Source organism: Macaca mulatta, chromosome 6 (assembly GCF_049350105.2).
Source record: "Macaca mulatta isolate MMU2019108-1 chromosome 6, T2T-MMU8v2.0, whole genome shotgun sequence".
Taxonomy (NCBI): Eukaryota; Metazoa; Chordata; class Mammalia; order Primates; family Cercopithecidae; genus Macaca; species Macaca mulatta.
Genome location: NC_133411.1, coordinates 77,779,708 through 77,806,528, shown reverse-complemented (window position 1 = coordinate 77,806,528; position 26,821 = coordinate 77,779,708). Strand labels below are relative to the sequence as shown.

The following is a 26,821-nucleotide window of genomic DNA, read 5'->3' as shown; positions in this document are numbered from 1 at the left end:
GGGCTATTCTGAATGGTGGTTAAGACTGCACTCCCTGCCATCCTCTCCCCACCAAACAACCTAAGCACACAGTCAGTAGCCTAAAACTACTAAAGCACTGTGGATCGTGACAAGGGCACTGGGATAAACTGGAAAATAAATAGGCTTTAGAGTCCGTCTTAAATTTTATTCTCGGCCGGGCGCGGTGGCTCAAGCCTGTAATCCCAGCACTTTGGGAGGCCGAGACGGGCGGATCACGAGGTCAGGAGATCGAGACCATCCTGGCTAACACGGTGAAACCCTGTCTCTACTAAAAAATACAAAAAACTAGCCGGGTGAGGTGGCGGGCGCCTGTAGTCCCAGCTACTCAGGAGGCTGAGGCAGGAGAATGGCGTGAACCCGGGAGGCGGAGCTTGCAGTGAGCTGAGATCCGGCCACAGCACTCCAGCCTGGGTGACAGAGCGAGACTCCGTCTCAAAAAAAAAAAAAAAAAAAATTTATTCTCATAACAATTCCTACTCGGTTAAGTCTGTCTCTTCTGCAAAATGAAAACAATGAAGCCTACCTTGCAGGGTTGCGTTTAGAATGAGGAAGGAAAATATGTAAAGGATAAGCAGTGCCTTTTGCAGAGTTACCCTCAATCTGTTCAGTTCCCATCCACCACTCTCCGCCTCCGCAAGGGGATGAATGAAAGCTAATGTTCTTTGCCAAAAAGTAATATATTGTAGAGGTTATTGTCATTTCCTATTAAAAAAAAAAAAAAGGTGGGGAGCTGGTGGAGCCCCGCCCCTGTGTCTGGTGCACAGTAGGGAAAATCCACACACGCCTATGCCTCAGTCAGAACAGAACCCGCTTTCTGGGCTCTCTCTGGGATCTCCCAGGCATTTGTTGCAGCAGGGCTCCCGGCGCTGCCAAGTCTCCACGAGCTTCGGAGCTCCGGCCCTGCCCCGGCCGCGCACGCGCAGGACGCGCCGGCCATGCCGCCGGCTGTTGTCTGGCCTCCAGTGGGCGGGGCCGCTGGCGGAGCAGAGCGGAGGCGCAGCCGGGCGGAGGGCCCACGCGGGCTCAGCCTTCCTGGTCAACAGTGGTGACGGTAGCCCAGAGTGCCAGGGAGCCGTTGCTTTTCCCAATTGCTCTCTTCCAGGCTCCCTCGGTGGTCGGCATGGCCCGTGAGTGTGCAGACTGGGGTGGGAAGCTGCGGGAAGCGTCCGGCGTGGGAGCCTAGCGCTGAGGCGCGGCGGGCGGGGGAGGCGGGGTCTGGCTGAAGAATCCCTTTGGGTCCCGCAGGGCGGGAATCCCAGCTTCAGTCTGCAGAGAGAGAGCTCGCGGGTAGTTCTGGTCCGGCTTCTGAGGCCGGGCGGGTGCCTGTCTCTTAGGTGCGAGTTTGTGCGGTAAAGAACACACCCCGGAGATGTGGACACGGCCGCCCGGGGAGGGTCCTTGTTTGGAGGAGGTTTATAGCTGATACCTCAAGTCTTAAGGCCTAATGAGGACCGGGAACTCCAGTGAGTCGCCTCCCTGGTTCTTTTGTTTGGCGCTCGCAGCTAATAGTCGAAAAAACAGGAGGCTTTAGAGCCGGTCCTAAATCTGATGCTCGTTTCTACTAGTCCTAGGTATTAGGTCAGTCTGTTCTGCAAAATGAGAACAATGAAGCCTACCTTGCAGGGTTGTGGCTAGAATAAGGACGTAAAGGGCCCACATTGCCTTTCGCAGTTACCTTCAATCTGTTCAGTCCCCATCCATCCCTCTCCGCCTCTACATGGGGATAAGGATAACTCTCAAGTGATGGGCTGAACTTGTGATCTCTGTGTCTAGCTTTCTCCTTCCACCCACTCCCCTCAAAAGCCAGAACTTATTTTGGGATACTGGCCCAAGATTCAAGTATCTGTTTTAAAATATCTGGTATTTATAGCTAGTGACCACCTTGATTGGGATGATAATACTCTTAAGTCTTTAAGTGTTTGCCTTTAAGCCACTTCCTTTTTGTCAGATCTGGGAACACCATCAGTCTGTTACTCTGCTGGTTTATCTATTAAAACACAAACTAAAGATGCATTTAAACAAGACCTATTCATTGGAATTATTAATAATTTTGGAGATGGGAAAAGAGCATGACTGTTTGACTTTGTAGGTGGAAATCAACGAGAACTTGCCCGCCAGAAAAACATGAAGAAAACCCAGGAAATTAGCAAGGGTAAGAGAAAAGAGGATAGCCTGACTGCCTCTCAGAGAAAGCAGAGGTAAGTGGTACTAACTTAATTCTAAAGTCGCTGACGTTGTGATTGAAGCCACATTTGGGGCTGGGTGTGTTTTATCATGCCTGTAATCCCAGCAGTTTGGGAGGACTGCTTGAAGCCAAGAGTTTGAGACCAACTTGGACAACATAACCAGCCCCTGTATCTACAAAATATATATTTTTTTAATTGGCCAGGCATGGTGGCACATGGTTGTGGTCTTGACTACTCCAGAGGCTGAGGCGGGAGAATCGCCTGAGCCCAGGAGGTTAAGGCTGCAGTGAGCTGCGATTGCACCACTGCACTCCAGCCTCGGTGGCAGTTAGACCATGTCTGAAAAAAAAAAAAAGGCCTCATTTTTGGGGAACGAAAAGCATTTTGTTAAGCCCTCGGTAGAACAGGGCCTAATGATTTGTGCCAGGCAGACTAAAACCACGTGGGGAAGCCATCCCAACCCATAGATAAAGCACGTAAAGCTCTGAGGCTATTTGTTTCGCAGAGACTCATGCAGCTCCTCTACAACCATAAGAACTTTATAGGCTGGGTGCAGTGGCTTAAGCCCATAATCTCAACACTTTGGGAGGCCAAGGTGGGTGAATCACCTGAGATCAGGAGTTTGAGACCAGCCTGACCAACACAGTGAAACCCTATCTCTAATAAAAATACAAAATTAGCTGGGTGTAGTGGTGCATGCCTGTAATCCCAGCTACTTGGGAGGCTGAGGCAGGAGAATCGTTTGAACCGAGGAGGGGGAGGTTGCAGTGAGTGAAGATCGCGCCATTGCACTCCAGCCTGGGTACTAAGCAGGAAACTCCGTCTCAAAAAAAAAAAAAGCTTTATTCAGCAAAATAACATCTTCCATATGCAAAACACTGTGAGGTGCTAGAGTTACAACATTTTCAAAGCAGACAGCGTACCCAAACTACTCTGGATGACAAGTGACTCAATTGTTGATATAATGATAATAGTTCTGAAGAAGATGCAAAAAAAGTATATGTATAATAGCTAGCTATGCTGATTTCTGAAGATCCATTGCATTGGAGAGAATTCACGTACATAGCCTTAATATATGACTATATGTGCCAATGTAAAACTGCTACAGAAATACTTTAGACTGCAGCTTAAGTAAAAAAAGTACATTCATGTTTCTGAAAGAACTAATCAAAGCTTAATTTTATTCTCAAATCATGTTGTCCATATGGAACTTGGAGGTTAAGTGAATAAGTGACTGCACGTGCTTCAGTGTGGCTTGTTTGGCGTTCTCAATCCTGGCTGCACATTAGAATCACCTGGGAAACCTCGACAGCTACTCAAGCCTCGCCTTATGCTCAGTTCTGATTTTTTGTTTTTTAAAAAATTGAATTACGATAGTTGTACATATTTTGGGGGTACATGTGATATTTTAATACCTGTATGTGGGCTGGGTAGTCCCAGCCACTTGGGAGGCTAAGGCAGGAGAATCACTTGAACCTGGGAGGTGGAGGTTGCAGAGAGCCGAGATCCTGCCACTGCATTCCAGCCTGGGTGACAGAGTGAGACCCTGTCTCAAAAAAAACAGCAAGAACAAAAGGAAACCAGCTGGGTGTGGTGGCTCATGCCTGTTATCCCAGCACTTTGGGAGGCTGAAGTGGGCAGATTACCTGAGGTCGGGAGCTCAAGACCAGCCTGACCAACATGGAGAAACCTAGTGTCTACTAAAATTATAAAATTAGCCGGGTGTGGCAGTGAATACCTGTACTGCCAGCTACTTGGGAGGCTGACACAGGAGAATCACTTGAACCTGGGACGTGGAGGTTGCGGTGAACTGAGATCTTACCATTCCACTCCAGCCTGGGCAACAAGAGCGAAATTCCATCTCAAAAAACAAAAACAAACAAAACCTGTATGTGTAATGATCAAATCGGGGTAATTGGGATATCTCTATGCTCAAACATTTATCTTTCATCGAGTTCTGATTTAATTGGTCTGAGGTCGAGCATTAAAAAGCACCCTAGGTAAATTTTATTGTACTTAGGTTAAACCCTTTTTTTTTTTTCTTTTTTGAAGACACAGTCTTATTCTGTTGCCTGGGCTGGAGTGCAGTGGTGTGATCTCGGCTCACTGCAACCTCTGCCTCCAGGACTTAAGCGATTCTCCTGCATCAGCAATCCAAGTAGCTGGAATTGCAGGTGCCCACCACCACACCCAGCTAATTTTTGTATTTTTAGTAGAGACAGGGTTTTACCATGTTGGCCAGGCTGGTCTCAAGCTACTGACCTCAAGTGATCCACCCACCTCAGCCTCCCAAAGTGCTGGGATTACAGGCGTGAGCCCTGCGATGGCCCAGTTATACCTTTATTTTTTTATTTATTTTTTATTTATTATACTTTAAGTTCTAGGGTACATGTGCACAACGTGCAGGTTTGTTACGTAGGTATACATGTGCCATGTTGGTTTGCTGCATGCATCAACTCGTCATTTACATTAGTTATTTCTCCTGATGCTCTCCCTCCCCCAGCCTCCCACCCCACCCAGTTATACCTTAAACTGAACTTAAAACAGCTCCCAGGTGATTCTGATGTGCAGCCACTAGTAAGAATCATTGATTAATGAGATTAAAGACCTTAATTTAAGGCAAAGGTCCTGACACTTTTTTTTTTTTTTTTTTTTTGGAGATGGAGTCTTACTCTGTAACCCAGACTGAAGTGCAGTGCCACAGTCTCGCCTCTCTGCAAGCTCTACCTCCCAGGCTCAAGTGACCCTCCCACCTCAGCCTTCTGAGTAGCTGGGACTACAAGGGCACACCACCAATCCCAGATAGTTTTTGTATTTTGGGTAGAAATGGGGTTTCATCATGTTGTCCAGGCAGGTCTTGAACTTCTGGGGTCAAGTGATTTGCCCACCTCAGTCCCCCAAAGTGCTGGAATTACAGGCGTGAGCCACCATGCCCGGCCCTAACATTTATTATTAAAGTGATAAGCTTTGCCTTCAATTTCTGTTTACTCACTTTAGAGTAAAAATGAACATGGTATAAATCAGTGACCCTGCAGTAGTATTTTTATTGGAGAACCTAGTCTAGCTTGGTTCAGAAATTGTCATTGTTGGCCGGGCATGGTGGCTCACGCCTATAATCCAAACACTTCAGGAGGCCGAGGTGGGTGGATCACCTGATGTCAGGAGTTCGAGACCAGCCTGGCCAACATGGTGAAACCCCGTCTCTACTAAAAATACAAAAATTAACTGGGCATGGTGACAGGCGCCTGTAATCCCAGCTAGTCAGGAGGCTGAGGCAAGAGAATCACTTGAACCTGGGAGGGGGAGGTTGCAGTGAGCGGAGATCGTGCCATTGCACTCCAGCCTGGGGGACGAGAGCGAGACTTCATCTCAAAAAAAAGAAAGAAAAAGAAATTGTCATTGTTTACCAAATATGCACTCCTTATTAAGTTCTGTACTAGATGTTCTATATGTGTTATTCTTTATTCATCATAACCCTGAAAAATGGTATTAACACTAATGTGTAGAATAGGAAACTGAGGCTCTAAACTTCAGTAACATTACTAAGGTCATATAGTAAGCACAGCAGAGCTTGGTTTCAAATAGGGAAGTAACCGTCATGGTTGTTTTTCCACTGTACTTCATTTCTTTATAGCTGTGTTTTTTTTTTTTTTTAGTGAAAGCAAGTTTGTTAGGAAAGTAAGAAAATCAAGATTGGCTACTTCATAGGCAGAACAGCCTGTAGCTGTGTTATTTTGCCTTTCTTCTTTATTTTTATTTATTTATTTTTTTTGAGACTGAGTTTCGCTCTTGTTACCCAGGCGGAGTACAGTGGCGCAATCTCGGCTCACCGCAACCTCCACCTCTTGGGTGCAAGTGATTCTGCTGCCTCAGCTTCCCAAGTAGCTGGGATTACAGGTATGCACCACAATGCCCGGCTAATTTTGTATTTTTAGTAAAGATGGGGTTTCTCCATGTTGGTCAGGCTGGTTTCAAACTCCCGACCTCATGTGATCCACCTGCCTCAGCCTCCCAAAGTGCTGGGATTACAGACGGGAGCCACGGGCCTATTTTGCCTTTCTTCTATTCCTTTGTTTTTGCTATTGGCTTTACAGAAATGTCTTACTGTCATGGCTGTAGAAATCAGTTTAGCAGTTCCTCAAAAAGTTAAAACAGGCCAGGCTCAGCGGCTCACGCTTGTAATTCCATCACTTTGGGAGGCCAAGGTGAACGGATCAACTTGAGGCCAGGAGTTCGAGACAAGCCTGGCCAACATGGTGAAACCCTCTCTACTAAAAATACAAAAATTAGCTGGACGTGGTGGCACATGCCTGTGATCCCAGCTACTGGGAGGCTGAAACAGGAGAATCACTTGAACCAGGGAAGTGGAGGTTGCAGTGAGCAAAGATTGTGCCACTGCACTCCAGCCTGGGCAACAGAGCAAGACTCTGTCTCAAAAAAATAAAAAAATAAAAAAATTTGAAATATGAGGTTAATAAGTCAGAGTTGTGGGACTTTAACCAGAGCTGGTAGAGTGCTTGACACACAGTAGATGTTGAATACATGGCCGTTTAGTCTATTTTTAAAATATGCGTCCATGGACTCATGAATCACCTAACCCAAGTAGTCTGGTCATAGTTCACAGTTTATATGGCATGTGTCAGTTTGACCAGAGATGAAAAGGGTTAAGGGCCGGGCGCAGTGGCTCACGCCTGTAATCCCAGCACTTTGGGAGGCCGAGGCAGGCGGATCACGAGGTCAGGAGTTCGAGACCAGCCCGGCCAATATGGTGAAACCCCGTCTCTACTTAAAATACAAAAATTAGTCAGGTGTGGTGGCATGGGCCTGTAGTCCCAGCTACTCAGTAGGCTGAGGCAGAAGAATTGCATGAACCTGGGAAGCGGAGGTTGCAGTGAGCTGAGATCATGCCACTGTATTCCAGCCTGGGCAACAGAGCGAGACTCCGTCTCAAAAAAAAAACAAAAAAAAAAAGTACCCTGAACATCCAGCTTTTCTTTAGTATAATCCAGTTTCAGTGACTAGCTTTTGGGCTTTTTTGCTTCTGAGAAACTGAAATCCTTCATAATATCTATGTTCTAGTCATAGATACCAGTTAGGATATCTAGGAGAGTTCATAAATGCCTCTTCTTTCAAGAAAAAAAATTAGAATGAATTAACTAGTTAACAACCAGGAGTAATAGCTATTATTTCTACATGTAGCTGCCTAATGTCAGACACTTTTAGTGATTCCTTGTGACAACCTTGATACATATTGCTCGGATTTTGTAAGGGCTTTGAGGTTATTTGCCCAAGGTCATTATAACAGAGATGGTATTCAGAGTAAGATCTGACTTCGAAGTCTTTCCAGTCTTTGTCTTTCCATTTTGTCTCCAGCCATGAAAATGGAAAGACAAGAATGTTTACATCATCTTTTCAATTGTCTTCTAATACACTGAATGGGTTATGTGTAGAAAACAAGTGAGAATATAAAATTGGTTTTTCTGTAACAACTTACAGACTTTTCCCTCATTGTAGGGACTCTGAGATCATGCAACAAAAGCAGAAGGCAGCTAATGAGAAGAAGTCTATGCAGACAAGAGAAAAGTGATGACTGGCTATTTGGAAAACCTGGGTGCTAATGCCAACTGGGTGTCTCATAAGCTCTAAGATCAAGATTTTGTAGAGTGGACAGTCATTACATATGTTATAACTTATCCTTTAAAAACTATTTTAAACTTTGCCATTTCAGCTTGACTTAGTGCGATGTTTTAGAAGCAGTCTTCAAAGAATAAAACACTAACCATGCATGTGACGTATTGGTGAATATTATTTTTATTATTGAACATTCATATATAATTTATCAGGTAATATGATCAGATAATAGGATCTCTTATGTAATAAAAAAATCTTTGTCATCAGCTTTGTTAACGTAGTTTTTTTCCTCACAGTTTCTAAGGATAAGGATAAAGTAGATCTTTGAAGTAAACTTAAATATATAATAGAAGTTAAGATCCATTTGTATAATTTTGCTTTGAAATCAACTTCCAGGACCAGGCGCAGTGGCTCATGCCCGTAATCCCAGCACTTTGGGAGGCCAAAGTGGGCGGATCACTTGAGGTCAGGAGTTTGAGACCAGCCTGACCAACATGATGAAACCCTGTCTCTACTAAAAATACAGAAAAAAAATTAGCCAGGTGTTGGCGGCACATGCCTGTAATCCCAGCTACTTGGGAGGCTGAGGTAGGAAAATCGCTTGAGCCCAAGGTAGAGGTTGCAGTGAGCAGATACTGTGCCACTGCACTCCAGCCTGGACAACAAAGCGAGACTCTGCCTCAAAAAAAAAAAAAAAAAAAAAAAAAAAAACCAACTTACAAAGCTTGCTTGAAGAATTTACAACAGATACTACAAACCACTGGAATAGAAACTAAGTGGATGTAAACTGAGGTCTCAGTTCTACTTATAACTTTAATATTTTTTGGAATGGAGTACCATATTTTCTGTTCTCAGCCCCTTCTAAAACTTGAGTCTTGATGGTAGTTATAAATTTGGAAATATGTAACCTAGGGAAATTAAGGTTTGAGACCTTGCTGCATTCTGAAGTAAACGCAAAACTATGTCAAAGAGAATAAAAATGCCGTTGTAATAGTAAATAGAATAACTTTAAAGTAAGTATTCTACAAATACTTGATTTTTCACATAATGCAGTTTAACAAATTTTTCTGATCGTCCAATACGTCAACCACTCTCTGAATGGACAGATCCTGAAGAGTTAGCCTAATATAATAATATCGTGTGATATGTCTCTTACCAGTGGTAGCACCCATAGGTTATAGGCTATAATTTTTTGGGTCTAATATTGAATTAGACAACCAGGAAGTTTTTTGTTTTTTTGTTTTTGTTTTTGTTGTTTTGAGACAGAGTCTTGCTCTGTTGCCCAGGCTAGAACGCAGTGGTGCCATCTTGGTTCACTGCAACCTCCGCCACCTGGATTCAACTGATTCTGCTGCCTCAGCCTCCTGAGGAGCTGGGACTGCAGGTGTACGCTACCAGACCCAGCTAATTTTTGTATTTTTAGAAGAGACGGGTTTTCACCATGTTGGCCAGGCTGGTCTCAAATTACTAACCTCAGGTGATCCACCCCCTTCTTGGCCTCCCATAGAGCTGGGATTACAGGCATGAGCCATCCCACCCAGCTGAAGTTTTTTAGCCTGAGTTTTTATCTTCATATTAGCCTAAATTTTTCATTAAATTAAAACATTGTTCTGGATCTTTGGTTAACTTTAGTCTTCAGAATATTCTATGATGGTAGTCACAAAGGCAAAAAGATTACAGTAGCTTAATTTGTGGGCCTGATTTCTGTAATTCTGTCTCCAGAATTTATTTCTACACAGAGTAATAAGCCATAAGTTTTCTTTTCTTTTTTTTTTTTTTTTTTTTTGAGACTGTGTCTTGCTCTGTTGCTGAGGCTGGAGTACAGTGGCACAATCTTGACTCACTGCAACCTATGCCTCCTGGGTTCAAGCAATTCCCTGTCTCAGCCTCCCAAGTAGCTGGGATTACAGGCGTGCACGACCACACCTGGCTAGTTTTTTTGTATTTTTAGTAGAGACAGGGTTTCACCATGTCAGCCAAGCTGGTCTCCAACTCCTGACCTCGAATGATCTGCCTGCTTCGGCCTCCCAAAGTGCTGGGATTACAGACATGAGCCACCATGCCCAGCCCTGGAGAGTAATTATTATTATTATTATTATTACTATTATTATAATTTTTGAGACAGAGTTTCCCTCTTGTTGTCCAGACTGGAGTGCGTTGGTGTGATCTTGGCTCATCACAACCTCTGCCTCCTGGGTTCTCCCACCTCAGCCTCCCAAGTAGCTAGGATTACAGGCATGAGCTACCACACCCAACTAATTTTGTGTTTTTAGTAGAGACAGGGTTTCTCCATATTGGTCAGACTGGTCTCAAACTTATGACCTCAGGTGATCCACCCGCCTTGGCCTCCCAAAGTGCTGGATTATAGGCGTGAGCCACTGTGCCTGGCCTTAGGAGAATAATTTTAAAAAGTAAATTCATGTAATGACTTTATTTAGTTTGGATATTCTTAGGGCTTGTTGCTAAAGAAAGATAAAATTATTAGGTGAGATAGTACCAACTTTAGAATGTAATTTGGAAAATACCAAACTCCATGGAACCTCCCCTTTAAACATCAAAAATTATATTTTGCATCATTCTCAAGAGGAGGTAGTGCATTATCATTAGCAATTTTCAGTAAGTCCTGCTGAAAATGAGAAGTAGCGGCCATTACTGCCCAAGATACACTGTGGTCCATTTTATCAGTTCCTTTTTTTTGAGACAGAGTCTCGCTTTGCCATCCAGGCTGGAGTGCAATGGTGCGATCTCCGCTCACTGCAACCTCCATTTCCATGCCTGGCTAATTTTTTGTAGTTTTAGTAGAGATGGGGTTTTACCATCTTGGCCAGGCTGGTCTCGAACTCCTGATTTCAAGTCATCCACCCACCCAGCCATCAGTCATTTATTTTTGAATGCCTCTTCTGTTAGTAGCATGTGTAAGAAATTGTGTTCCATTTATCAAACTCTAGCCTGTTTTTGAAAATAGGGCTAAAAGGGAACATTGATTTCTGATATTTTCCAAAAACTTAAAAAAATTTTATATAGGCTGGGCACAGTAGCTCACGCCTGTAATCCCAGCACTTTGGGAGGCCAAAGCAGGTGGATCAGTTGAGCTCAGGAGGTTGAGACCAGCCTGCGCAACACAGCAAAACGCCATCTCTACCAAAAAAAAAAAAAGTTAGCTGGGTGTGGTGGACTACACGCCTGTAGTCCCAGCTACTTGGGAGGCTAAAGTGGGAGGATCACCTGAGCCCAGAAGGTCAAGGCTGCAGTGAGCCGAGATTTCATCACTGCCTTCCACCCTGGGCGATAGAGTGGGACCCTGTCTCAAAACATACACACACACACACACACACACACACACACACACACTCTCTCTCTCTCTCAACTTAAAAATACTTGGTCTGTTACTTTTATGAAATTTTCATAGTTATCTCTTAGACCAGAGCTGAGTAAGAACATTTATTATATTGCCTCCTACAACTTTATCAGCTAATGTATTTGCTGTGTAACAATTACATATTGTAATATATTATCTTTAGAGATGGCCAAGTCATAAAACTGTCACTGAGAAAAGGAGAATGACACTGTGTATCCTCAAATCTACTTCCCTATAAATTCCTGAAAGATATGAAACTTACTACAGGTTTGTTTTTTTTTTTTTTTTTTTTTTCACAACTTCACTTTTGTTTTTGTTTTTATTTTTTTTTTTAGGCAGAGTCTCGATCCATTGCCCAGGCTGGAGTGCAGTGGTGCCATCTTGGCTCACTGCCAGCTCCGCCTCCCGAGTAGCTAGGACTACAGGTGCCCAGTACTATGCCCAACTAATTTTTTTTTATTTTTATTTTTTTTATTTTTAGTAGAGAATGGGGTTTCACTGTGTTAGCCAGAATGGTCTTGATCTCCTTGATCTCCTCAGCCTCCCAAGGTGCTGGGATTACAGGCGTGAGCTACCGCGCCAGGTCCCACACCTTCACTTCTTAAAAACAAATCTTTTACATAGCAGTAACTATCTAATGCACATTAAAAGTTTGTAAATAGCCTGCTATTGGATCATTTGCTTTGAAAAGTTGAGATATTCAAATTTGATTATAACATAACTTTTGTAGAAATACACAGCCAGGTGCAGTAGCTCACACTTGTAATCTCAGCACTTTGGGAGCCTGAGGTGGGAGGATCGCTTAAGGCCAGGAGTTTGAGACCAGCCTGGGCAACATGACAAAACCCCATCTCTACAAAAAGCACAAAAATTAGCCAGGTGTGGTGGTGCACACCTGTAGTCCCAGCTACTTGGGAGACTGAGGTGGGAGGATGGTTTGAGCCTGGAAAGTTGAGGATGCAGTGAGCCAAGATCACGCCACTGCACTCCAGCCTGGGTGACAAAGTGACACCTTGTCTCAATACTAATTTTTAAAAGGCACCTGTAATCCCAGCACTTTGGGAGGCCAAGGCGGGTGGGTCACGAGGTCGGGAGTTCAAGACCAGCCTGGCCAATATGGTGAAACCTGTCTCCACTAAAAATACAAAAATTAGCCAGGTATGGTGGAGTGCGCCTGTAATCCCAGCTACTGAGGAGGCTGAGGCAGGAGAATTTCTTGAACCCAGGAGGTGGAGATTTATGTGAGCCGAGATTACACCACTGCATTCCAGTCTAGGTGACAGAGCAAGACTTCGTCTCAAAGAAAAAAATAAAAAAACAAGGCTGGGCGCGGTGGCTCAAGCCTGTAATCCCAGCACTTTGGAAGGCCAAGATGGGCGGATCACGAGGTCAGGAGATCGAGACCATCCTGGCTAACACGGTGAAACCCCGTCTCTACTAAAAAAAATATAAAAAACTAGCCAGGTGAGGTGGCAGGCGCCTGTAGTCCCAGCTACTCGGGAGGCTGAGGCAGGAGAATGGCGTAAACCCGGGAGGCGGAGTTTGCAGTGAGCTGAGATCGGGCCACTGCACTCCAGCCTGGGCGACAGAGCGAGACTCCGTCTCAGAAAAAAATGGTGTCTCACGCCTGTAATCCCAGCACTTTGGGAGGCTGAGGCTGAGGCGGGCAGATCACCTGAGGTCAGGAGTTCGAGACCAGTCTAGCCAACATGGTGAAACCCCGTCTCTACTAAAAATACAAAAAATTAGCCGGGCATGGTGGCGGGCGCCTGTAATTCCAACTACTTGGGAGGCTCAGGCAAACGAATTTCTTGACCCCAGGAGGCGAAGGTTGCAGTGAGCTGAGACTGTGCTACTGCACTCCAGCCTGAGCAACAGAGTGAGACTCTATCTCAAAAAAAAAATTCCATTCCACATACTACTCGTGCTAGTTTACCAGTTGGACATGACTGCTTGCTGGTACATAAGTGCCAGACCATTTCCTTGAAGCGGTCTGGCTGACTCTTTGTGTTTACAAGAAATTTACCTACCAGCCTGGCTATAATTGACACAATCCTATTGAATACTTTCCTTTTATGAACATGTATCACATAAGTTTTTGTCAAATACTTTTTTTTTTTTTTTTGGTCAAAGGCTGTAGCCTTGTACCACTCAAAGGGGCTGTTAGGGTAGCTTGTGAATGGATATTTCACACCGAGTTATGTATTTAACCCATTTCCTGTTTAGAAAAAAAAAAAATACAGCTCGCTGCCAGCGCCCATTTAATTTTACATAAACACACTCTTAGAGGTTGATGCCAATTAATTTTCAATGTGAAAATAAAATAAACTATTCTAAGAGTTATTTCTAAACAGAACTTGTCTCTAATCCTAATATAACAGAAATGTATATGATGTTACATTAGGATTTGAGGCAAGAGTATTCTTGGGGCAAAAGGGAAATGGGTTAATATATACTTGAAGTAATGTAACCACATCTAACCTGATTTCATGATATATTGGAATTTTTGGTTGCAAGCAACAGGATCAGATTAATTAACTTACTGATTAAAAACCTTATTTGAAAGAATGAGAGACTCCAGAGTCATGGAGAAGTTGAGGACTTAAGGCTTTGGAAAGATCAAGAATTGCAACAGTTTCAGGTATCTTAAGAGTAGGTGTGGCCGGGCGCGGTGGCTCAAGCCTGTAATCCCAGCACTTTGGGAGGCCGAGACGGGCGGATCACGAGGTCAGGAGATCGAGACCATCCTGGCTAACACGGTGAAACCCCGTCTCTACTAAAAATACAAAAAAAACTAGCTGGGCGAGGTGGCGGGCGCCTGTAGTCCCAGCTACTCGGGAGGCTGAGGCAGGAGAATGGCCTAAAAACCCAGGAGGCGGAGCTTGCAGTGAGCTGAGATCCGGCCACTGCACTCCAGCCCGGGCAACACAGCGAGACTCCATCTCAAAAAAAAAAAAAAAAAAAGAGTAGGTGTTATGAAGTGTTTCCCCCCGCCCCCTCCCAGTGCTGATATCAGATTGAAATTCTGACAAGTATATTTAGCCTTTATGTCACTTGGAGTGCCTCCAACTGAAGTTACATGGGTTAGGTACCCATCCCTCAGCAAGAGGAAGGCAAGTTGATGGTAAAACCAAGACTATGTCTAGTAAGGAATAGGTGGTCCCCTGTATTAGTCCATTCTCATGCTGATAATAAAGGCATACTTGAGACTGGCTAATTTATAAAGGAAAGAAGTTTAATTGACTCACAATTGTCTATGGCTGGGGAGACCTCAGGAAGCTTACAATCATGGCAGAAGGGGAAGCAAATGCATCCTTCTTCACAAGAGGGCAGGAATGAGAAGTGCAAAGCAAAAGGGGAAAAGCCCCTTATGAAACCATCAGATCTCCTGAGAACTCACTCATTATCACGAGAACAGCATGGAGGTAACCACCCCCATAATTACCTCCCACCAGTTCCCTCCCATGACACACGGGAATTATAGGAGCTACAATTCAGGATAAGATTTGGGTGGGGACACAGCCAAACTATATCATCCCCCCCAAAAATTTAGGATTCTTTGCCAAAAGGAAGGAAGAATGGATGCTAAGCAGACTAAAATAATAGATTTTAATCCCTCTTATTGAAAGCTAAGACTAAATTTTTTAAATTGTGTATATAGATAGATAGATAGATAGATAGATAGATTTTTTTTTTTTTTTTTTTTTTTTTTTTAGATGGAGTGTTGCTCTGTTGCCCAGGCTGGAGTGCAGTGGCGCAATCTCGGCTCACTGCAACCACCACCTCCCGAATTCAAACAATTCTCCTACCTCAGCCTCCCGAGTAGCTGGGACTACAGGTGCACACCACCACGCCCAGCTAATTTTTGTATTTTTAGTAGAGATGAGATTTCACCATATTGGTCAGGCTGGTCTTGAACTGACCTCAGGCGATCTCCCCACCTTGGCCTCCCAAAGTGCTGGGATTACAGGCGTGAGCCACCACGCCCAGCTAATTTTGTGTTTTAAGTAGAGACGGGGTTTCGCCATGTTGGTCAGGCTGGTCTTGAACTCCTGACCTCAGGTGATCCGCCAGCCTTGGCCTCCCAAAGTGCTGGGATTACAGGCGTGAGCCACCATGCTTGGCTATATTTTTAAATATAAAAATTAGCCAGGCATTGTGGTGGGTGCCTGTAATCTCAGCTACTCTGGAGGCTGAGGCAGGAGAATCACTTGAACTCAGGAGGTTGCAGCGAGCTGAGATCACACCTCTGCACTGCAGCCTGGGTGACAGAACGAGACTCCATCTAAAAAAAGAAAAAAATGTATTTTTAAAAATACGTGATATGGCAAATCATGAAGGTGGTATCTGAAGTGTGAGAAATAATCATGCAGCTTATGCAATTTTTGTCTCTACAAACCTTTCAAACCCTCAAACTACAATGCTTGCTCATTATAGAAAATCTGGGAAAATACAATAAGTTCTAAATATCCATAAATTCTAAATAGCAGCTCTTTGAAAACTAACTCCTTGGGCATTTATCCCAGTGAAATGATAAATAAACAGCCAGCATTTGAAATGTATGTTTCAATGACTCGTATATGAATACTATGTTCAGATCACAATAAAGGACATTTCCAGCACCGTCTTAGATAATGCCTCCTCACTGATTATCACCATAAATAGTTTTGCCTGTTTTTGAATTTTATATAAATGGGATCACACGGTATGTGCTGTAGTGAGCCTAGCTTCATTTGCTCAACATTATGTCTGCAAGAATCCTCTATTTTGCTGCTACGCAGCAGTTCAGCCTTTTTCACTGCTGTATAGCATCCTGTTATATGAATATACCATAATTTAGTTACTCTACATTTCATGGACCTTTGAATTGCTCCCACTCTGGGGCTGTTATGAATAATGCTACCATAACATTTTTATATATCTTATGGTGGTCTTAAACACGCTATCTACTGAGTATATGCTAGGAGTGGAATTGCTGGGTGATAGGGTGTGTGTCTATACACACATATACACACATTTTTTAGTAGGTACCATTAAACAATTGCATTTTTGTTGTTTTTGTTTTAGTTTGTTTTTAATGACCATACCATTTTACCACCATCAATAAATGAAGGTTCCATTGCTCCATACCAGCATTAGGTATTATCAGTCCTTTATCCATATTGGTGGGAGGTAGTGATATCTCACTGTGGTCTTAATTTACTTCTGTATACTTAATTTAAATACACTCAATTTATATACACACATGTATACTCTCTCAGCCTTCAATAAGCCAGTCTCATTCCCCTGAACTAACCAATGTTAAAAATGGTATACTTCTCTCAGTGCTCATGCAAACATGCGTACACACACACACACATGAATAAGGGATGTGGGAAGGTATTTGATTCTGAGAGCTGCTGTAACAAATTACCACAAACTTAGTGGCTTAAAACAACAGAAATATTTCTGTTCACAGTTCTGGAGGCCAGAAATCTGAGAGCAAGGTGTCAGCTGGGCCACACCTTCCTCTGAAGGCTCCAAGGGAGGATCCTTGCTTTCCTCTTCCAGCTGCTGGTGGCTCCAGGTATTACTTGGCTTATGGCAGTATAACTCCTATCTCTGCCTTTGTCTTTGTGGTCTTCTTTTCTGTCTTCTTCCCTTCTTTTTATGAGGACTTTTGCTATTGGATTTAGGTTCCATTCTAACCTAGGATGATCTTATCTGGAAATCCTTAATTGATCTACAAAAACTATTTTCTCAAATAGGTCACATTCATGCATATCAGATGGACAGATGTATCATTTTGGGGTCCACCGTTCAACCCACTACAAGGAGTTTTTTTAAACAAAAATAGGAAACTTAGATGTAACCTAGCACTTTTTTTTTTTTTTTTTTTGAGACAGAGTCTCGCTCTGTCACCAGGCTAGAGTGCAGTGGTGCGATCTCAGCTCCCTGCAACATCTGCTTCCGGATTCAAGAGATTCTCCTGCCTCAGCCTCCCTAGTAGCTGGGATTACAGGCATGCACCGCCACACCCAGGTAATTTTTTTTTTTTTTTTTTTTTGAGACTCGCACTGTTACCCAGGCTGGACTGCAGCAGTGGTGTGATCACTGCTCACTGCAACCTCTGCCTTCTGGGTTCAAGTGATTCTCCAGCCTCAGCCTCCCAAGTAGATGGGATTACAGGCACCTGCCACCATGCCCAGCTAATTTCCTGTATTTTTAGTAGAGACGGGGTTTCACCATGTTGGCCAGGCTGGTCTCCATCTCCTGACCTCGTGATTCACCCGCCTTGGCCTCCCAAAGTGCTGGGATTACAGGCATGAGCCACAGCCCCCGGCCATAATTTAGCACTTTAAAAAAAAATAGCCATGTTGGGCCAGGTGTGGTGGCTCATGCCTGTAATCTGAGCACTTTAGAAGAATGAAGTGGGTAGATCCCTTGTGCTCAGGAGTTCAAGACCAGCCTGGGCAACATGGTGAAGCCCCATTTCTACTAAAAATACAAAAATTAGCTGAAGGGAGGGGATAGGCCGAGTTCTGGGTGTGAGGGGGCCGCTAGGGAGAGCAGAGCAAGGTGGCTGAAGGCTGGTCAGAGCCCCGATCTTCCAGATTGAGGGCCTTACCCAGAAGCTGGACCCCAAGGAGATGAAACGGAAGATGCATGAGGATATGATCTCCTCCATACGGAACTTTCTCATCTATGCGGCCCTGCTGCGAGTCACTCCATTTATATTAAAGAAATTGGACAGCATATGAAGATTGGACATCACATGTGAATGCATGATATGAAGAACCTGGTTACAGTTTCTACTGCCCTCTGCAAGTAAATAGGCCCAGAAAAGTGTAAGAGACTCTTTGAATGGACATAAAAATTCTGCTTGTTAAGAACAAGTTTGGCTCTGGTAACTGATCTTAATAGCTAAAACATAAAAATATTTGGGAAGTCTGAAACGAGGTCTCCTGGTCATGGTGTGCCGTTATGTCTGTGGCACTTGGCCTCTGTGAATATTGGTATAATTGTAGATAATGTCAAACTCCATTTTCTAGCAAGTATTAATAATTAAAGGAAGTATGTCTGAAATGGCACTGTCTTGTCAGTCATTTCTGTTTACCCTTCTGTCTGGAGTGTATTTGTGAAGAGTCCCTTATAAGTTATGTTTTACGGACATCAGCACATAACCACAATGACATTTAAGCACAGGATCATTAGTCTACATTTTATTTTATTATTATTATTGTTATTTTTATTTATTTTTTTTGAGATGGAGTCTTGCTCTGTCGCCCAGGCTGGAGTGCAGTGGGGCAGTCTCGGCTCACTGCAAGCTCCGCCAACCGAGTTCACGCCATTCTCCTGCCTCAGCCTCCTGAGTAGCTGGGACTACAGGCACCATGCCCGGCTAATTTTTTGTATATTTAGTAGAGACGGGGTTTCACCGTGTTAGCGAGGATGGTCTCAATCTCCTGACCTCATGATCCGCCTGCCTTGGCCTCCCAAAGTGCTGGGATTACAGGTGTGAGCCACCATGCCCGGCCCATTAGTCTATATTTTAAATAAACATACCAATTAAGAAACAAGCCAAAAACAAAAAGTAGCCAGGTGTGGTGGCATGTGCCTATAGTCCCAGCTACTTGGGAGCTGAGGTGCGAGGATCACTTGAACTCAGAGGCAGAGGTTGCAGTGACGCAAGATGGTGCCACTGCACTCCAGCCTGGGTGACAGTGAAACCCTGTTTCCACAAAAAGAAAAAAAATAGCCATGCTTATACTTCAGTACTTACAGATTTAACTTTAGTATAGATGTACAGTAATTTATTCAATCATTTCCTTACTCCTAGACAATTAGGATGTTTGCAACTTTTGCCACTACAAACAATTCTGTGATGTAGATTATCATATTTATTCCCATTTACTGGTGCTTTCATTTCTATAAGAATGGATTTTTAAAGATAGAATTCCTAGGAAATAGTTATGTCAAAGCCAAATATCATACAGAGACAAATCTCTAAAATTTGGTAAGCAAGAGCTGCAATTCAGGGCATACACACAGACCAGGCTAATCATTGTTATGATCAGGAGAATAAAGGGAAGGTTGGGGCTGGGCGCTGTAGCTCGTGCCTGTAATCCCAGAACTTTGGGAGGCTGAGACAGGTGGATTACCTGAGGTCAGAAGTTTGAGACCAGCCTGACCAACATAGAGAAACCCCGTCTCTACTAAAAATACAAAATTAGTTGGGAATGGTGGCGCATGCCTGTAATCCCAGCTACTCAGTAGGCTGACACAGGAGAAACGCTTGAACCCAGGAGGTGAAGGTTGCAGTGAGCTGAGATCGCCCCATTGCTCTCCAGCCTGGGCAACAAGAGCAGAACTCCGTCTCAAAAAAAAAAAAAAAAAAAATGAGAAGGTTCAGGGTTTTATGAGAAAGAACAGTGTTACATACTCTTTTGGAAGAAAGCTCATTCACACTAGAGCTTGTGGGAGCTAGCAAGCTCTGATTGGTGAGTGATGCTGTAGGTAAAACCAGTCTTAGAGTCATGGCAGTTCATTTCAGCAGCTATTAGGTAAAACTGGTCTTAGGGATACAGAAGGCTGTTTCAGCAGTTGGACTTGTGGAAAATTTAATTCTTGAAGCAGATGCTGTGTACCCCAAATGCTTTTTCCCCCTGGCCCTTCAAGTCAGATTTAGTTGAGTATTTCAAGAATGACCAAATATATGTAATCAACTTTCACAGGTATACATGTCTTAAACTTTAAACAGATGTTTTGGGTTTTGTTGTTGTTGTTTTTGAGATGGAGTCTCATTCTGTTATCCAAGCTGTAGTGTAGTGGTGTGATCTTTGCTCACTGCAACCTCTGCCTCCAGGGTTCAAGTGATTCTCCAGCCTCAACCTCCTGAATAGCTGGGATTACAGGCGCCCGCCATCACGCCCAGCTAATTTTTGTATTTTTAGTAGAAATGGGGTGGGGTTTCACCATGTTGGCCAGGCCGGTCTCGAACTTCCGACATCAAGTGATCCGCCCCCCTCAGCCTCCGAAAGTGCTGGGATTACAGGCATGAGCCACTGTGCCAGGCAGTCTTTCTTTCTTCTTCTTCTTCTTTTTTTTTTAATGACATGGGGTCTTACTTTATTACTCAGGCTGGTCTCAAACTTCCAGCCTCAAGGAATCCTCCCACCTTGGCCTCCCAATTTGCTGGGATTACAGGCATGAGTCATCATGCCAGACTATAAACAGATATTTTCAATAAGAGGATAAAAGTTCATTTCCCCATACTTTGCTAACATCAAATGTTACTAATTCCTGATAGTTTTGCCAAACAGGGTGGAAAATGGTGTGTTAGTTTTTCTGGGTTTTCTTTTTAAATTTTTTTTTTCTTTTTTATTCATTGTGACACTATTCACATTTTTTTTATTTTTTATTTTTTTGAGACAGGGTCTCCCTATGTTGCCCATGCTGTTCTTGTACTCCTGGGCTCAAAAGATCCTCCTGTCTTGGCCTCCCAAAGTGCTAGGATTACAGACATGAGCCACCACGCCTGGTTCACAATTTCTTTTTATTTTTACTAAAGGCAGGTATATTCCTGAATTTTTTTGTTTTTTTGAGATGAAGCCTTGCCCTGTCACCCAGGCTGGAGTGCACTGGCACGATCTCGGCTCACTGCAACTTCCGCTTCCCAGGTTCAAGCAATTCTTCTGCCTCAGTCTCCCAAGTAGCTAGGATTATAGGCACTGCAACCACGCTCAGCTAATTTTTGTATTTTTAGTAGAGACGGGGTTTCACCATGTTGGCCAGGATGGTTTCCAACTCCTGACCTCAAGTGATCCGCCCACCTCAGCCTCCCAAAGTGCTGGGATTACTGATATGAGCTACCATGCCAGGCCCGGAAATGTTATCTTAGTTTTCAATTTGTAATTCCTTGGCTCTAGAGGTTGGGCATTTTCTCAGATCTCTAGTGGACATTTGGATTTGCTTTTTGGTGAACTGTGCAGTTTTTCTCTCTGCTTTACAATCTTTATTATATGTAATCTTCACATGTAGGTACTACCATTTTTTTGGTTTTTCAAACAGGGTATTGCTCTGTTGCCCAGGCTGGAGCACGGTGGCAAAAACATGGCTCACTGCAGCCTTTGACCTCCTGGGCTCAAGTAATCCTCCTGCCTCAGCCTCCTGAGTAGCTGGTACCACAAGCCCACACCACCACACCCAGCTAATTAATTTTTGTAGAGATGGGGCCTCACCATGTTACCCAGGCTGGTCTCCAACTCCTGGGCTCAAATGATCTTCTCTCTCCCACTCAGCCTCCCAAAGTGCTAGGATTACAGGCATAAGCCACCATACTTGGCCCTGTTTTGTTTTTTTGTTTTTTTTGTTTTTTTGTTTTTTTAGGCAAGAGTGTTGCTCTTTCTCACAGGCTGGTGTGCAGTGGCATGATCTCAGCTCATTGCAACCTCCACCTCCCAGTTTCAAGTGATTTTTGTGCTGCAGCCTCCTTAGTAGCTAAGATTACAGGCATGCACCACCATGCCTGGCTGACTTTCGTATCTTCAGTAGAGATGCGGTGTTGCCATGTTGGCTAGGCTGGTCTCAGACTCCTGACCTCATGTCATCCACCTGCCTCGGACTCCCAAAGTGCTGGGATTACAGGTGTGAGCCACCGCCCCAGCATCATTTACTTTATCATGACAGAGGTCCAAAAGTCACTGAAGAGAGATTTTTGATGTGAAAATTACATATGAAAAAAGACTGATTCCAGTACATGAAATTAAATTCAGTATTTACATTAAGTGCCTTCAAATCTGGTAAAATGGTTTCTTTTGGCAGTTTACCTCATTATATTTTGAATGATTTGTCTATCATATGAAGTAACTCTTATAGTAACTCAGTCCTGGGCACAGCGGCTCAAGTGGGAGGGCTACTTAAGCAACTGAGTTTGAGACCAGCCTGGACAACATGGGGAGACCCCTTCTCTCCCAAAAAATAGCTGGGCATGGCAGCATACTGCTAAAGGAGACAGAGTTTTTTTTGTGGGTGATTAAATGTTCTGGAATTAGATAGCAGTGATGGTTGCACAACCTTGTGAATATACTAAGGTTTCCATTCAATCTATCATTCAGTTGTACTCTCTTAAATGATGAATTCTATAGTATGTCAACTATATCTCTAAATAATAAAAACAACAGGAAACAGCTGGGCACAGTGGCTCATGCCTGTAATCCCAGCACTTTGGGAGGCCAAGGCGGGTGGATCACAAGGTCAGGACGAAACCCTGTCTCTACTGAAAATACAAAAATTATCTGGGCGTGGTGGTGCACTCCTGTAATCGCAGGTACTTGGGAGGCTGAGACAGGACAATCACTTGAACCCAGGAGATGGAGGTTGCAGCGAGCCGAGATCGCTCCACTGCACTCCAGCCTGGGCGGCAGAGCGAGACTCTATCTCAAAAAGAAAAAATTTTAAAAACAAACAAAAAGAAACCTAGTTCTATATTTTGTTTAAATTTCTTTTTTTAACCATCATGGAATATGTCCATGTAATTTGTTTAAATTTTGACATCAAATGCAATTGTGAGAATTTTTATGATTGAGAAAAATATAAGCAAGCTTTACAAAAATACATATCTTTTTTGACTTTTTTTTTTTTTTTTTCTCAGAGAGTCTCGCTCTGTCACCCAAGCTGGAGTGCAGTGGTGCGATCTCAGCTCACTGCAACCTCCACCTCCCGGATTCAAACAATTCTCCTGCCTCAGCCTCCTGAGTACCTAGGATTACAGGTGGGTGCCACCACGCCTGGCTAATTTTTGTATTTTTAATAGAGATGGGGTTTCACCATGTTGACCAGGCTGGTCTGAAACTCCTGACCTCAAGTGATCTGCCTGCCTCAGTCTCCCCAAGTGCTGGGATGACAGGAGTGAGCCACCGTGCCCGGCCTTTTTGACTTTTAAATTATCTTGATCCTTTCATAGTTCATAAGTGTGATAATTGGGTTTTCATGTTGATGTATGAGATGTATCTTTGGCACATTACTCTCCTGACATGACATTTAAATTTTTTTTTTTTTATCTTGTGACAATTTAACTTTTTTGACATATAAAAACTGTATGTATTTATTTGTTTGAGATGGAGTTGCACTCTGTCACTCAGGCTGGAGTGCAGTGGCGTAATCTTGGCTCACTGCAACCTCCGCCTCCTGGGTTCAAGTGATTCTCCTGCCTCAGCCTCCCAAGTAGCTGTGATTACAGGCCTGCACCACCACACCTGGCTAATTTTTGCATTTTTAGTAGAAACGGGCTTTCACCATGTTGACCAGGTTGGTCTCGAACTCCTGACCTCAAGTGATCCACCACTTTGGCCGAGGATCGCTTGAGCTCGGGAGGTCGAGGCTGCAATGAGCCGAGATGGCGCCACTGCACTCTGGTGACAGAGCGGGACTCTGTCTCAAACAAAAAAGGTTGGGGGATCAAATGTCTTCTAGTGTTTAAGGATCTGCCTTCCTTCCCGCCCCCATGTTTGTCTTTCCTTGTTTGTCTTTATATAGATCAAGCAGGTTTTAAATTCGTAGTAGGAGCTTACCATTTACTTTTCCAGTGGGCGGGGGCGGAGGGGAATACACACACACACACACACCCCATTTACTTTTCCAGTGGGTGGGGGCGGGGGGGAATACACACACACACACACACACACGCACACACACCCCATTTACTTTTCCAGTGGGCGGGGGCGGGGGGGAATACACACACACACACACACACACACACACACACACACACACACTCGAGTTAGAGACCAGCCTAAGCAACATGCCGAAACCCCGTCTCAACTAAATATACAACAAATAGCTGGGCGTGGTGGCGCACGCCTATAGTCCTAGCTACTGGGGAGGCTGAGGTGGGAGGATCGCTGGAGCCCAAGAAATCGAGGCTGCAGTGAGCCGAGGTCGCGCCGCTGCACTCCAGGCTGAGTGACAGGGCGAGGCTATGTCTCAAAACAAAACAAAACAAAAAAAAAAAGAAAGGAAATTATATAACACAGTGAAATGAAAGGATTGAGGGAGGCCGGGCGCGGTGGCTCAAGCCTGTAATCCCAGCACTTTGGGAGGCCGAGACGGGCGGATCACGAGGTCAGGAGATCAAGACCATCCTGGCTAACCCGGTGAAACCCCGTCTCTAGTAAAAAAATACAAAAAAAAAGCCGGGCGAGGTGGCGGGCGTCTGTAGTCCCAGCTACTCGGGAGGCTGAGGCAGGAGAATGGCGTAAACCCGGGAGGCGGAGCTTGCAGTGAGCCAAGATCCGGCCACTGCACTCCAGCCTGGGCGACAGAGCAAGACTCCGTTTCAAAAAAAAAAAAAAAAAAAAAAAAGGATTGAGGGAAATTAAAATTCCACGCCATAAAGGTGGGAGGGCGATAACCACTCGTACAAAACGTGCGAAGTTATTTCAAGCGGTCCTCCAGGCCACCGTGCTGTTCCGCTCCCAGAAGCCCCGGGCGGCGGAAGTCGTCACTCGAAGAAGGGAAGGGGCCCCACGCTGCGCACCCGCAAGTTTACTATGGCGATGAGCAGCGGCGGCAGTGGTGGCGGCGTCCCGGAGCAGGAGGATTCCGTGCTGTTCCGGCGCGGCACAGGCCAGGTGAGGTCGCAGCCAGCGCAGTCTCCCTACCGGCGCTCGCAGCACCCTTCTTCCGGCCCGACTTTCCTTCCACAGCCGCGGGACGGCGTCAAGTCAATCCGCTCACTGGAGTTGTCCGCGTTTTTTACGTCTTTTCTCACTCCGTTCCCTGCGAACCCCATCCGTAAGCTCCTTCCTCGAGCAGTTTGGGCTCCTTTATGGCGTTGAGTGGAGGCCCTGCCGCGACTTGGCAGTAACTTATTTTGTTCACCCGTCTTTGGCTGGTGTCGGGGAGGTGAGGGCATTAGGCCAGGGTGAAGCAGGGAAACCACTTAGGAGTCTGTTAAGATGATCCGGACTTTAGATCAAGATGTTATTAACAGAGTTAAAGTATTTGGATTGTGGATATATTTTGAAATCGGAGGCAACAGGTTTTTCAGATAGATTCGATAACGGAGGTTATCCTGAATAGTTGAAAAGATACAGTTGCTTTTTACTTAGATGCGAAAGAGCAGATTGCCAGTAGAGCAGATTTCTCAGGAGTTCAGTCTTGGGCATAGCATGGTGGGGGTGAATTTGACTGGAGTGAGTTGGAGAGTAGGAGAAGAGAAATCCAAGGCAACATTTGACCAGCCTGGGCAACATAGTGTGACTCCGAGTCCACAAAAATTAAAAACACAAAATTTACACAGGCGTTGTGGTTCGCGCCTGTGGTCCCAGCTACTTGGAAGGTTCAGGTCTTGGAAGGCTCAGGGAGGTTGAGGCTGCAGTGAGCTGTGATTGCGCCTCTGGGCGACAGAGCCAGACCCTGTCTTAAAATAAACAAAAACATCGGTAGACATATTTCAAGGAATTTTATTTAAAAAAAATTTTTTTTTTAAGAGACAAGGTCACTCCCTGTGGCCCAGGCTGGAGTGCAGTGGCGTGATCCTAGCTCATTGCAGCATCAATCTCTTGGCCTCAAGCGACCCTCCTGCTTTAGCCTTTGGAGTAGCTGGGACTAAAGGAGTGAGCCACCACGAAATTTTATTATAAATGGAGGGTAGAGAAATTGGGCAATAAATGGAGGGGAAAGTGAGGTAAGAGGAATTTTAATTGTGTGTGTGTGGTTTTGAGAGAGGGGGGTCTTGCTCTGTTGCCCAGGCTGCTGGGGTGCCAGTGGCGCAATCATGAATCACTACAGCCTTGACTCCTGGGCTCAAGCTATCCTCCCACCTTTGCCTCCCAAAGTGCTGGGATTACTGGTGTGAGCCACACTGCACTAAGATGGGAGCAACGTGTTTCAGCATGTTTGTGGATTGATGGGAAAGAAGAATGGGAAAGTTGATGTCGCAAAGAAGAGAATTGCTAGAGCAGTGTCCTAGAGTAGGTAAGAAGGGATAGATTTGGCCTTTGTTGGAAACATTAGCGGTTCTTTTGGTAACTAACAGCTATATAGTTACACATCTATGATATGTGAATGGGCAGATAGGATGGCAGGAGATTTTGAAAGTTCTCTTGATTCTTACTGTTCTCTTAGTGAAAGAAGCAAGGTTATCAGCTAGGAGCTAGGATGAGAGAGGAAAGAGAAGTTGGGAAGTAGATAGTTCTTTAGAAAAGTGGGCAAGGGTTGGACAGGGAAGTTTAGTGGAAATGTTGCTAGGCAACATAAAAGGCCTACTTGAGATTCGTGGTCATGAGTTGAAGGAGACCAGACAGCAAGATTGTGTGTATGAGGGCAGCCACAGAGTAAATGGAGAGTTGAAATTAATACGATTGTAGTTTTACCACGTGGATATGAAGAAGTGAGGGGGAGAAGTACAAAGGAGTTATCTTAACAATTGACCATGAAATTTAAGCTGGCTAAGAAAGGAAATGAGGATATTAAGACCCTAAGAGACAGTTTAAAAAGTGGGAGGATCGGCCGGGCATTGTGGCTCACTCCTGTAATCCCAGCACTTTGCGAGGCCCGGGCGGGGGGGGGGGGGGGGGCAGATCACAAGGTCAGGAGTTCGAGACCAGCCAGGCCAATATGGTGAAACCCAGTCTCTACTAAA

At 44.5% G+C, this 26,821-nt stretch overlaps 2 protein-coding genes and 2 pseudogenes across 8 annotated transcripts in view; all 4 read left to right on the top strand.

Moving 5' to 3' along the window:
• Positions 1–998: 998 nt before the first annotated feature.
• LOC106998801 (small EDRK-rich factor 1) lies at positions 999–17,009 on the top strand. Of its 2 annotated transcripts, none has more exons than XM_015140259.3 (3): positions 999–1,148; positions 2,111–2,219; positions 16,655–17,009. In XM_015140259.3, exons 1-3 carry the CDS (start codon positions 1,142–1,144, stop codon positions 16,869–16,871), a joined length of 333 nt encoding a protein of 110 aa, XP_014995745.1. In that variant the 5' UTR covers positions 999–1,141; the 3' UTR covers positions 16,872–17,009. The 2 variants fall into 2 exon arrangements, with proteins under 2 accessions (XP_014995745.1, XP_014995747.1); XM_015140261.3 differs by lacking the exon at positions 16,655–17,009 and adding an exon at positions 7,722–8,104.
• A 592-nt stretch (positions 17,010–17,601) lies between these two features.
• LOC144341276 (mitochondrial import receptor subunit TOM5 homolog pseudogene) lies at positions 17,602–18,261 on the top strand (annotated as a pseudogene). Its single transcript, XR_013418146.1, has 2 exons — positions 17,602–17,606; positions 17,765–18,261. The product of XR_013418146.1 is annotated as a mitochondrial import receptor subunit TOM5 homolog pseudogene (transcript).
• Positions 18,262–23,128: 4,867 nt separating this feature from the next.
• LOC114679192 (small nucleolar RNA U13) lies at positions 23,129–23,211 on the top strand (annotated as a pseudogene).
• A 1,467-nt stretch (positions 23,212–24,678) lies between these two features.
• The window catches only part of SMN1 (survival of motor neuron 1, telomeric), a 32,139-nt gene continuing 29,996 nt past the window's right edge, over positions 24,679–26,821 (top strand). For 4 of the 5 annotated variants that reach the window (XR_013418013.1, XR_013418011.1, XR_013418012.1 and 1 more), the window contains exon 1: positions 24,679–24,806. Coding sequence is in view for 1 of the 5 variants with exons in the window: in NM_001260664.1 (NP_001247593.1) it covers positions 24,726–24,806 (81 nt within the window). In the remaining 4 variants the exon portion in view is untranslated. 5 annotated transcript variants of the gene reach the window in all.